At 38.4% G+C, this 13,334-nt stretch overlaps 1 protein-coding gene across 1 annotated transcript in view; it reads right to left on the bottom strand.

Annotated features, from left to right (window-relative positions):
- LOC127546498 (XK-related protein 6-like) overlaps positions 1 to 13,121 on the bottom strand; it is a 42,669-nt gene extending 29,548 nt beyond the window's left edge. Inside the window, exons 1-3 of the mRNA XM_051973579.1 lie at positions 12,594 to 13,121; positions 11,708 to 11,817; positions 4,359 to 4,555 (exon numbers count right to left, since the gene is read on the bottom strand). Coding sequence (XP_051829539.1) covers positions 4,359 to 4,555; positions 11,708 to 11,817; positions 12,594 to 13,121 — 835 coding nt within the window. The remainder of the gene's footprint in view (positions 1 to 4,358; positions 4,556 to 11,707; positions 11,818 to 12,593) is intronic.
- Positions 13,122 to 13,334: the final 213 nt, after the last annotated feature.

Raw genomic sequence — 13,334 nt, 5'->3', positions numbered from 1 at the left:
TACATAGTGGCAGAGACTTTGTTTTTGCCTTTCGTTGTATCCCCAGATGCTTTTTTTGCCTGAGTGACTCACTTACTGATTTGGTTTTCTATTGTCCTTGGGCCCTACACCAGCACCAGAACCTGGGGAAACTGCTAAAAGTCAGGATACATTTCAATAAAAAGTCCCCAGAAAGTATTCTTTCAAGGCCAGGCCTCGCAAAGGGCCTCCTTTGGAACTATACAATATGAGATCCTTGAGGGTAGGGACTGTGTTTTACCTTTCTTTGTAACCAGAATTCTGCACATGGTAAACTACTATTTAATATTTAACATAAAAAAAACTATTTTATAAATACTGGTTGACTGACTGACTGCATTTCATGGAGTCTTTTTCTCCAAGATTCTCTAAAGCAATAATTCACATATTTCCTGGCACTTCTGAGGTGAAGGAACTAACAAACCAACACAGCCTCTGTCTTTGTCCTAAAGGAGTTTACAACCTAATGGGGGAGCAACATAAAACAACTAAGTACAAATCACATATATGCAGGATAAAGTGGAGATAATCCCAGAAGGCCCCAGCATTAAGGTGCTGAGATGGGCAGTTCTGTCAGTGAAGAATGTGAGCACAATTGGTCCTTCCTGCTACTTCCACTAAGGTATGGCCAGCAAATGGGCAGAATGTAGAGCCTGGTAAGTGAACCATGATGTGTCACATACAAGGTGGATCAGTCCTTGTGTACCCTCTTGAAAGTTGCTCAGAACTACATGTAGGTGAGCAGTAATTCCAGAGGGTTTAGGAGCACTTCCAGGGAGGCAAGGAGGTCCCAATGCTGCCCTGAACAGAAATAGTCAGAGGCTGTCTTACTAACCAATACAAATACACATAATTCTGTAATATGATGACAATGAAATTTTCTAGGGAATAGGAAACTTTCTAACAATATTAATAATTTCAGATTATTTGTGGCAGTTTACATTTCTATAGAACTCTACAAAGTGTTTTTTTCACAACAATTCTATGAAACAAGGAGTATTAAATATTACTATTCTCATTTTAAAAATGAGGAAACTGACATGATAGTATACTTAGAGAACCCCAGAGATTCTACTAAAAAGCTATTAGAAATAATTCACAACTTTAGCAAAGTTGCAGGATACAAAATACATCCACATAAATCCTCAGCATTTTTATACATCACCAACAAAATCCAATAGCAAGAGATACAAAGAGAAATTCCATTCAAAATAACTGTCGATAGCATAAAATATTTGGGAATCTATCTACCAAAGGAAAGTCAGGAATTATATGAGCAAAATTACAAAACACATTCCACACAAATAAAGTCAGATTTAAACAATTGGAAAAATATTAAGTGCTCTTGGATAGGCCGAGCAAATATAATAAAGATGACAATACTCCCTAAACTAATCTATTTACTTAGTGCTATACCAATCAGAAACTATTTTAATGACCTAGAAAAAATAACAAAATTCATATGGAAGAACAAAAGGTCAAGAATTTCAAGGGAACTAATGAAAAAAAAAAATCAAATGAAAGTGGCCTAGCTGTACCTGATCTAAAACTATATTATAAAGCAGTGGACATCAAAACCATTTGGTATTAACTAAGAAATAGATTAATTGATCTGTGGAATAGGTTAAGTTCACACACAGGACTATAGCAATCCAATGTTTGACAAACCCAAAGATCTTAACTTTTGGGATAAGAATTCATTATTTGACAAAAACTGCTGGGAAAACTGGAAATTAGTATGGCAGAAATTAGGCATGGACTCACACTTAACACTGTACACCAAGATAAGGTCAAAATGGGTTCGTGATTTAGGCATAAAGAACGAGATTATAAATAAATTAGATGAACATAGGATAGTTTACCTCTCAGACTTGTGGAGGAGGAAGGAATTTGTGACCAAAGAAGAATTAGAGATTATCATTGATCACAAAATAGAAAATGTTGATTATATCAAATTGAAAAGTTTTTGTACAAACAAAATTAATGCAAACAAGATTAGAAGGGAAACAATAAAGTGGGAAACAGTTTTACAGTTAAAGGTTCTGATAAGGGCCTCATTTCTAAAATATATAGAGAATTGACTCTAATGTATAAGAAATTAAGCCATTCTCCAATTGATAAATGGCCAAAGGATATGAACAGACAATTTTCAGATGATGAAATTGAAACTATTCTCTACTCACATGAAAGGGTGTTCCAAATTACTATTGATCAGAGAAATGCAAATTAAGACAACTCTGAGATACCACTACATACCTGTCAGATTGGCTAGAATGACAGAGAAAGATAATGTGGAATGTTGGAGGGGATGTGGGAAAACAGGGACACTGATACATTGTTGGTGGAATTGTGAATACATCCAGCCATTCTGGAGAGCAATTTGGAACTATGCTCAAAAAGTTATCAGACTGTGCATACCCTTTGATCCAGCAGTGTCACTATTAGGCTTCTACCCCAAAGAGATACTAAAGAAGGGAAAGGGACCTGTATGTGCAAGAATGTTTGTGGCAGCCCTTTTCATAGTGGCTAGAAACTGGAAAGTGAATGGATGCCCATCAGTTGGAGAATGGCTGGGTAAATTGTGATATACGAATGTTATGGAATATTGTTGTTCTGTAAGAAAGGACCAGCAGGATGAATATAGAGAGGATAGGCAAGACTTACATGAACTGATGCTAAGTGAAATGAGTAGAACCAGGAGATCATTATATACTTCAACAATGATACTGTTTGAGGGTGTATTCTGATGGAAGTGGATCTCTTCAATAAAGAGAAGATCCAATTCAGTTCCAATTGATCAATGATGGACAGAAGCAGCTACACCCAGAGAAGGAACACTGGGAAATGAATGCGGACTACTTGCATTTTTGGTTTTTTTTCCCCAGATTATTTTTACCTTCTGAATCCAATTCTTCCTGTGCAACAAGAGAACTGTTTGCACACATATATTGTATCTAGGATATACTTTAACATGTTTAACATGTATCAGACTGCCTGCCATCTTGGGGAGGGGGTGGAGGGAGGGAAGGGAAAAGTCAGAACAGAAGTGAGTGCAAGGGACAATGTTGCAAAAATTACCCTGGCATGGGTTCTGTCAATAAAAAGTTATAATAAAAAATGAGGAAACTGAGGCACAGAAAGGTTAAGTGATTTGCCTAACAGCATGTAGCTAGTAAATAGCATAGCCTATCCTCAAACCCAATCTTCTCATTATAATATCATGCATTCCTTGTCACAAGACCAAATATTTAGATCTGAAAGGATTCTTAGAAGCCATTAAGTCCATGATGTAATGAAGAGAATACTGATTTTCTGACTTCTAGTCCAGTGCTCTATGTACTATGTCAGGACCCTTTCCAGAAAAGACAGGTACTTTTGGTTATATTTTTGCCAAGATCTTGTGATGGCTGAGTTCCTCTCTACATGGGTAAAGTAAGCGTGGAGAAAATGAGAAGGGACATATTCAAGCATGTATATTAATGTTCATGTACCACAAAGAATAGTATCCATGTCTATGTCCTTTACTGAGACACATAAGGACTGAGTGTAAATATTTTGAGCAAGTAAATGTACTATGTAAACATGGAGGTCTACCATAGAGATCTACAGATCTACAACAAGAGCATGAGTGAATGCACATATATGAGCTCCCACCCTTACCCATATTTTGTACAGATCAGCCAAGATATATCAACATCATCATACATCATCATAATCATCATAATGGTAGAAGATATGGGCCTAAGAATCAGGAGAACATTGTACACAGTAACAGCAAGATTACATAATAATCAGTTATGATAGACTTAACTCTTCTTAGCAATACAGTGATCTAAAACAATTCCAATAGACTTGAGTTGGAAAAATGCTATCTGCATCTAGAAAGATAACTATGGAGACTAAGTGCTATTTTTACTTTTGTGTTTGTTTGCTTTTTCTTTCTCGCAATTTTTCTCTTTTGTTCTAATTTTTCTTTCATAACATGAGTGGAAATATGTTTAAATTGATTGTACATGTACAACATATCAGATTGCTTGCTGTCTTGGGGAGGCGGGGAAGCAAGGAAGAAAGGGAGAAAAAATTGGAACTCAAAATCTTACAAAAATGAATGGTGAAAACTATCTTTACATGTAATTGGAAAATAAAATCCATTAAGAAAAAAATATATGAGCCTAAATGGGTAGGGAGATGGCAGGGTGACTTCATGCATCCCGCTCTCTGTCCTCTCATGGGAATGCCCATAGCTATGTACCCCTTGCTCAGGAAGAGGAAGGTCTGAAGAGAAGAGAGAAGGGGAGCAGTCGAAGCTGGGAGGGGAGAGAATTGGGGGGGACACTTACAGGGCAGCGTTTCAGCGCTGTTCTTTTGAATCATTATACAGAGCTGTAGCACCAGTTGTGGGGCGCTCTCCAGGAAGGTCTCCAGGAGGCGTAACATATTGACATCTGCATATTCGTACATCATAGCCCAATAAAAGCGTCGCTGGTGTTCCTTCTGCCGCTGGCTCTGAATCCCCAGGTACATCGTACGAATATACCTGCAAGGAGAGGGAAAGAACAGAAAAGAAAACATGTGTAGGTTGGAGGAAGAGGACCACAGAATAGCAACCTGGTTTGTTCTTTTAAAGCCAAAACCCCAAAGACTGGAACCTTCCAATACTTAGGAACGCTCTCTTCTCTTCCTCTGAAATAATGGGCAGAGCCCTAGGAATGACTCTGAAGACCCAGGAATCTAGTGTCACCCATTACATTAAAGAGACGGCAAAATGACCATTGGCCAAGAAGCAGAAAATTGGGTTCAGATCCTGACATTGCCAGTTACTAGCCATGTGACTTTGGGAAAGGTGGGGAATCCCCTTCATCTGTAAAATTGCAGGGCTCGCTATCTAAGATGACATCTGAAAAGTTTCTTCCTCTGACCTTCTAAGGCTTTAAACTTCCCAAATTTCATTTGGTTAATCATGGAGGGAAAGTATCTCAAGCACAAGATGCAAGGTGGAGAGATCTAACAAATGTAGCATCTTGGAAATACACCTCTGAACATTCCCCTAGGGTTTCCTGACCAATTTCCAGGGAAATCTGGATTCTATTGCAGCAACCTCACACTTTGATTCTGATCCCAGAAGGCTGGCAGATTTACTTCCCTCCTTTTTGCTGCTGAACACATTGTAGGGTCTTGTTGGAGTACTTTAGGCCAGTATAATATTGTGAGAAACAAGAGCCCACAGAAGCCTATACTTCTCTCAGAACAGATCCATCTCACATTCGTAAAGGAGCCCTTGGTTACTTAAAATACAAGTCTCAAATGCTAGTGGTCTCTCTCCTGTTCTCCACTCTTAAATATTATAATGTCTGATTTAGAGCATAAAGGTACCTATGAGATTATCAAGTCCAACCTTCTCATTTTATTGACGAGATACCTGAGTCCGAGAGAGGCTAAGTGACTTTATTCAAGGTCACATAGTGGCAGGGCTGGATTTTGAACAAAAGTTCTCTGATTCTCACTCAGATAATATTTCCTTCATATCATGTTCTGTACATATAAAGAAAAGTAAAAACAGTCCTTGCCCTCAAGAAGTTTACATACTGATGAAGGAGTCTATTTTTTATAGTCTAATGAAGGAATCTACTTTTTGTAGATAACCAGGTACAAATCATACAGTGAATAGATGAAAGGTAACCCCAGGAGGGAAGCCATTAGTAGTCAAAGAGAGTGGGACTGTCATCCTATAGAAGTTGAGATTTAAATTCCAATAAAGGAAGCTAAAGAAATTGTGAGGCAGAGATAAAAAGGAAGAGGATGTAGGCATGGGGAACATCCAAAGCAAAGGCAAAGGAACTGGACATGGAGCATCATGTTCAAGGAATGGCAAATTGGCTAGTGTAGCTGGATGACAGACTATGTGAAGGGGAGCAAATTATGAGACTAGAAAGGTAGGAAGGGACCAAATTATAAAGATCTTGAAATAACAGAAGATCATTGGATTTTATTTTGTAGAGCCAGTTGTGATTTGATCTATGCTTAGGAAAATCTTGTGGCCATTGAGTAGAGAATAGATTGAAAGGAAGAAAAATTTAAACCACAGCAGTGTAAAAAAAAAAAAAAAACCTAGAGAGGAGGGAGTATTCAGGAGGAGAGGATGATCAGTGGTGTCAAATGCTGCAAAAAGATCAAGAAGAATGAGGACTAAGAAAAAGTCATTACATTTGTCAATTAAGAGATAACTAATAACTTTGGAGAGTACAATTTCAGTTGAGTGATGAGGTTGGAAAGGAGCAAAGATAGGTTTTAGAAATGAGAGAAGAGGAAGGTGAAATACCTAGTATTTCTCAAAGAATTTAGCCAAGAAAGTAAGAAAGGATATAGGGGTAATATCAGGAATGATACAACCAAGTTTGGAACTGAACTGGATCACCAAGGAGCTGAAACGGGGAGAAGAGGGAGGATGTAGTCAGAAAAGACGCTATCACCTGGAAAAAGAACTGAGGATAGAAAGAAGTCATAGTGAGTAGGGATAGGGGGGTCTTAAGACATAGGAGAAAATGGAATGATAAAGGATTACAATCCTGAAGAAAAATTTTAGAGTTCCGTGTACATGGAAGTGGCAAGATCAAAGGTATAGCCATCTTTGTGGGAGGGCAAGCCTAAAAGTAGTAATGGGAAGCAAAGGGGTATGAGTAAAAGTACTGTTAGTAGAAGGAATGTAATCATCAGGGACCCTGGTCTCAATGAGTAGATCTAGTCCCATGCCCTGATTTTACACATGGAGAAAGTAAAGCCCAGAATTGGAAGGTAATGTTGACTCCAACTTAGGCATCCACACAAAAGTCTCCTATTCAGCAACAATATCATCAAAAAACACCATCAACTACTGTGGGAAACTAGTAAGATACTTATTTAGTCCCAGAAAGATAAAACAATAGCATGAACAACAAAAAAAGCAATACAGGTAATCAAGCTTTTGTTTTAAAATGTCCTTAGAAATTACATTGTATTTTCCCTTAAAAAAAAAATTATGTGATATAGGAATGAGGGGAGAGAAGAATGCATTCCTGGCCAAAGGTTTGGGATCAAATGTTTCACAGTTGCCATCTAAAGCAAAAACACTAATTAAAGACAACTAAGTGTCACAGAGTCTGGAAGAACTAAGTTCAAAACTGGTTTCATCCATTTAACCTGTCACAGTTTTCTCATCTATAAAATAGGGAGAATAATAGCACCTTACCTTACAAGGTCTCTGTGAAGATGAAATATTTGTAAAAGTCACTTAACACAATATCTAGAACATAGTAGGTGCTTATTCACTTCCCTTATTTTCCTAATTAATTTTCTTTTTGGGGGGAAAGGTCAGGACCCATAATTTCTTCATTATAGGGAATCACTAGTGAAGAATTTCCTCTATTGATTTAGTGAAACATTGCAGTAATTAAGTCTTAAAGAACTGCCTATTCTGTTAGGAAGTTAGAGAACAGGACTTGAACCCAGGTCCAAAGACAGCTCTCTCTACAATATGTCACAATAAATAAGCTGACAAATAGAAATGATAGATAGATAGATAGACAAACAGAAGAATGAATGAATAAATAAATGGATGAATAGATACCACAATAATCATTCAAAATAATCAAATTATGTTACAAATTCTCAGAAATGAAGTATACTTACTAATTATATAAGGATCTTGAGAGTACAATGAGTTGTCCATGCATCACAATAAATACAACTTTATTGTATCATAAATTGGACTATAAATTAATCTATGCGTTCTAGTGGATTAAAGAAATAAAATCTTCATCTTGGCATTCAAGACTCTCCCCATACAGGCTCTAATATGCTTCTAACCTAATCTCAGATTACTTCTCTACAAATACTCAGAATTCTAGCCATGTAATCTGTCCTATTCTTTTTCTGCCTCCCCACAAGTCATAGGCAATCAACAAACATTTATTAAACTCTTATTATGTACATATGTATAAGTATTGCTGATAAAAAAAAAAAGGCAAAACTATAGTCTGCCTTCAGGGAGCTTTCTTTCTTTCTCCTAGGCTTACACTTTCCCCCCTGCCTATAAATGGACTTCATTCTCTATTTTCCAATTTGATTTCTTTCCCTTAATGTCAATGCAAATATCACCCCTCCATGAAGTTAGTTGAAAGTGATCTCTAATCAGGTGAAAGTGATCTTTCCCTCTTCCAGCATCTAATAACATTTTGCCTGGGCTTCTCCTTTGCATTTTTCACATTGTCCCTTGTAGCAGAGTTTCTTGTATCTTGTATCTTGTCCTTGCAACCTTCCCTCATGACTTCCTTCACAAATTTAATTATAAACACCTTCAGAACAGGGTCTATGTTTTATCTATCTTTGTATCTCTAGCTTCCATGCCTTGAACATAACACACACACACACACACACATACACACACACACACACTCACACATACTCACAAAGTTTGTGGAATTGATTTTTTTTTAATTATAGCTTTTTATTTACAAGATATATGCATAGGTAATTTTTCAGCATTGATAATTGCAAAATCTTTTGTTCCAATTCCCCCCACCTCCTCTTCCAGATGGCAGGTTGACCAATACATGTTAAATATGTTAAAGTATAATTTAAATATAATATATGTATATGTGGCCATACAGTTATTTGCTGGACAAAAAGAATCAGACTCTGAAATAGTGCAATTAGCCTGTGAAGGAAATAAAAAATGCAGGCAGACAAAAATATAGGAATTGAGAATTCTATGTAGTGGTTCATAGTCATCTCCCAGAGTTCTTTCGCTGGGTGTAGCTGGTTCAATTCATTACTGCTTTATTGGAACTGATTTGGTTCATCTCATTGTTGAAGAGGGCCACATCCATCAGAATTGATCATCATATAGTATCATTGTTGAAGAATATAATGATCTCCTGGTCCTGCTCATTTCACTCAGTATCAGTTCGTGTAAGTCTGTCCAAGCCTCTCTGTATTCATCCTGCTGATCACTTCTTATAGAACAGTAATATTCCATAACATTCATATACCACAATTTATTCAGTCATTCTCCAATTGATGGGCATCCACTCAGTTTCCAGTTTCTGGCCACTACAAACAGGGCTGCCACAATCATTCTTGCACATACAGGTCCCTTTCCCTTCTTTAGTATCTCTTTGGGGTATAAGCCCAGTAGTAGCACTGCTGGATCAAAGAGTATGCACAGTTTGATAACTTTTTGACCATAGTTTCAAATTGCTCTCCAGAATAGCTGAATGTGTTCAAATTCCACCAACAATGTATCAGTGTCCCTGTTTTCCCACATCCTCTCCAACATTCTGCATTATCTTTCCCTGTCACTCTAGCCAATCTGACAGGTGTGTAGTAGTATCTCAGAGTTGCCTTAATTTGCATTTCTCTGATCAACAGTGATTTGGAGCATCTTTTCATATGGCTAGAAATAGTTTCAATTTCTTCATCTGAGAATTGTCTGTTCATATCCTTTGACCATTTATCAATTGGAGAACAGTTTGATTTCTTATAAATTAGAGTCAATTCTCTATATATTTTGGAAATGAGGCCTTTATCAGAACCTTTGACTATAAAAATGTTCTCCCAGTTTATTGCTTTCTTCCTAATCTTTTCTGCATTAGTTTTGTTTGTACAAAAACTTTTCAATTTGATATAATCAAAATTTTCTATTTTGTGATCAGTAATGATCTCTAGTTCTTCTTTAGTTAGAAATTCCTTCCTCTTCCACAGGTCTGAGACGTAAACTATCCTATGTTCTTCTAATTTATTTATAACCTCATTCTTTATGCCCAGGTCATGAACCCATTTTGACCTTGTCTTGGTGTACAGTGTTAAGTGTGGGTCAATGCCTAATTTCTGCCATACTAATTTCCAATTTGTGTGATTGAATTTGTGAAACTGAATTAAACATTTAATTAACAATTATTCTTTCTGCCTTAGAATTCAGATGGGCTTTTGATAGAATGGTTCAGAAAATTCATGTTTCTTAAAGAGCTGTCTGAAGAAATTTGAACTGATGCCTTCTTTTTCTCTAAATGAATTTCCCTATCACAAGAAGAAGCATTCAAAACCATTCCATTGATCAGTATTTTCAAAAATAGCCAGTGCAATCTTGAAATATTAGTAGGAATAACTAAGAGCCTTAGTTTTGAGGGTTTGGAGATCAGAGCTATCTGGAATCTGGTTTTGCTCTTTGCTTGAACTTATCCAGTGGTTTCAGTTCTCCTTCATTATCAAGAGCATGCTTAAGAGTAAAGGAAATCCCAAAAGCGTACATCATGGCATAAGATTCATATAAAGGTGGTGTGCTTTATAAACTGATATATGTACATTAGCCTCAAGCTTCCAAACCAGACCAAGAAACATCTTCCTTCCTCTCCTTGCCCTACCTTCCTTAGTCTTATTCTAGGTACCAGGTATGGATTCTGTTGCAGAAAGAGGGTCATTAAAAAGTGAAGCTTATATATTACATAATGTGAAATGAGTAAAGTAGAAGGAAAGGTGCTGTTACAGGTAGAGGCTTTTGAAAAAGCAACAATAGGTACACACATTAAAAAAAAAAAAAGATGGTATATATAATCAAAGGAACAACCATATGGGGAGGCTAGGGAGGGAGAAAAGAAAAGGCCAAGGGCACTTGGATTCTTGTTCTGGCTATCCTAAGCAAATCAATTCCCTTCTTTGGACCTCAGCTTAGTTAGAATTCAAGTCAATTCCAGTTAATTAAACACACATTTATTATGTACTATGTATTTTCTGTGGCACTGTGGATAGTGCTGGGCCTGGAGACACAGCTGGAAAATGAACAACCGAAAAAAATGCATTTACTAAAGGGTAATGACAAATAATGTAAGGAAGAATTGGGTTCAAGTCGAGCTCTGCTATGTGTAGTTTCCCAGACAGCTCATTCCCTAAGACTATAAATTTCAGAGCAGGTGTTGATCTATACTGGCAGCAAGAGTGTCTTTACTGGGAATTCTCTCTACTAACGGAACCCCAAGCGAGTCCCAGATAATCTTGGCAAGCCAAAAATATATACATATATATATAATACATAGACAAAAATAAGACAATCCCTATGTTCAAAGAGTTAACATTGTCCTAGAGAGAAAGAATAGAGATATATTCATACAAAGGAATTTGGAGTTTGGGGGAAGCATGAACAGCTGATGGGATCAGGAAAATCTCCATGTAGGAGGTAGTTTTCAAGCTGAGCAGTGTATAGACCTAGGGATTCTAAGAGATAGAAATAAAGCAGGAAAGGGTGTAGGTATATCCAAAATTACTTGAAGAGAAGATGGGATGTCACATGCACAGAGGTTTAGCTGCATTAGGGAGTGTGTGTGAGGGAGAGTAATGGGAAATAAGAGTGGAAAGAAAGTACAGAAGCTATGGATTTGAATGTCAAACAGAGTAGTCTGCATTTTATTCCAGAGGCAATGGAGAATCATTGAAACTTTTAGAGTGAGGGTCAGAGACCTGCATTTTTGGAATATGGATTTGTTATCTGTATAATTGGAAAGATTAGAGGCAAAGAGACTATGCCATGGAAATTATAGATTAGACATCGTGTATTTCTTCAAAAAGCTTATGATGCTTCCTGCAATCAAGTATATCTATGCATGATACTACAAATTCCAGATAAGTTATGAAGAGACCACAGGTCTAAGTTCACATTTACCTAGACCAACTCCCAAAGTATCTGACATCTTTCTGAATCAGATCCATATTGGCTTTGAAGAGTGCTAATAAAAGGCATTCATACTTGGGCCCAGGACTGGACAGCAATGCCTACAAATAGAGGAAATTGGCTGAAGTCATTATTCTCCCAAGAGACCTGAAATATTATCAAAGGTTTTTAGCGTCCTAGTCACAGGCCCTGGGGCAAGACTGACGCTGAATTATCTATGTCTGATCCACCAGAGAAATGAACCTCCCCACCCCCCACCCCCAAAGACAGAAGCAGAAAGGAGAGGCGGACAGCCCAGAAGGAGCTGATGGAACAGAACCAATATCTTTGTAAATAAAATAAATAAACCTTATATTTTAATAGTATCTCTTCCCAAGGAGCTTAAAGTGTCATAGTAGGAATAACAAATGTTCCTTTTTCATCATTTGTGAAAGTGAGGTCAATGAAAGACAGACTAGTGCCTCAAGCCACAGAAGGAGTAAGGAAATGAGTCAGGAGTCAAATATTGATCACTTCTGGATTACTTCAGTCTCTACTATATCATGCTACTTCATGACTCATATTGTGGGAGTCAGAATATACATACAATCATCTAGTCTAGAGGGGCTCAAACTTTTCAGTTTCAGAACCTCTTACACTTTAAAAAAAATGTAAAGGGCTTTTGTAAATGTGGGCTATAGCTGTTGATATTTGCCATATTCAAAATTTAAACTTTTATAATAATAATTATTATACAAATAGTTTTCACTTTGAGAACTAGTGAACTGGTGATTTAGTGCAATCTATTTTCTTTTTCTCTTTTTTAAATAGATGAAGAAATTGAGAGGACTCTGAAGGGGCTGATGACTTACCTGTCCATAATCCCCTAATTAATGACCTGATTCTCGGCCTGGTCCTTTTCCACTCTGTGATGTCCCCTCTCTCCGCTGTCCTCCCTTCCCCTTTTCATGCTTGTTGCTTGATGGGTACCCCAGCTTAGGTCTAAGCACAGCTCAGAGAGCTGGCTTTGTTTTCCCTGCCAGCTGAGCCTAGACCGGCCGATCCTAGCTGCTAGGACTGGGATCTCTTCCAGGCTTCCCTCACCGGACCTGATCAATAAACGGGGCGGGCTGATTGAGGGTCGGTGGGCTGTGAGGAATCGGCTGGAGCAGCTTCCGGCAGCTTCACAGCCCCCAGGGCTCCCTGGGGTCTGGTTTCTATTCGGCGGGAACCCCGCCTTAGCCCACAGCAGCGCTCCCACAGTGCCATCCTCCCTCTCATACCGAAAAGAACCCACGAGTGCTTCCCTGTGTCTACGCCCGTGTTCCCGGGCAATAAGAAGCTGGGGAGGAAGAGGCGAGTCCGTCCCCCAAGGAGCCCTGCGAGAGTGTTTTGGTTTTTTCCTCCGGATGTCATCCGAGGACATGGAAATTCGAGGCAGGCAGAGCAGCAATGGCCCGAGGAAGCCACAAGGTGGTGACACAGCCCGATCCAAAGCCTCGCCTCCCCCACCCGGCCGGGGCGAGAGCCGAGCCAAGCGGGTGACCTCATACACTCCAACTCCGTCTGAGGGTTTCCTGAAGCGAAGGCCCTGGGCCAGCGCAGGACGAGGCGGAGGGAGGGGGCTGGTGCCTGGGGG

The sequence above is a fragment of the Antechinus flavipes genome, chromosome 2 (genome assembly GCF_016432865.1).
Source record: "Antechinus flavipes isolate AdamAnt ecotype Samford, QLD, Australia chromosome 2, AdamAnt_v2, whole genome shotgun sequence".
Lineage (NCBI taxonomy): Eukaryota > Metazoa > Chordata > Mammalia > Dasyuromorphia > Dasyuridae > Antechinus > Antechinus flavipes.
The sequence above is the reverse complement of the archived record's forward strand: the minus strand, read 5'-3'. Positions and strand labels throughout refer to the sequence as shown.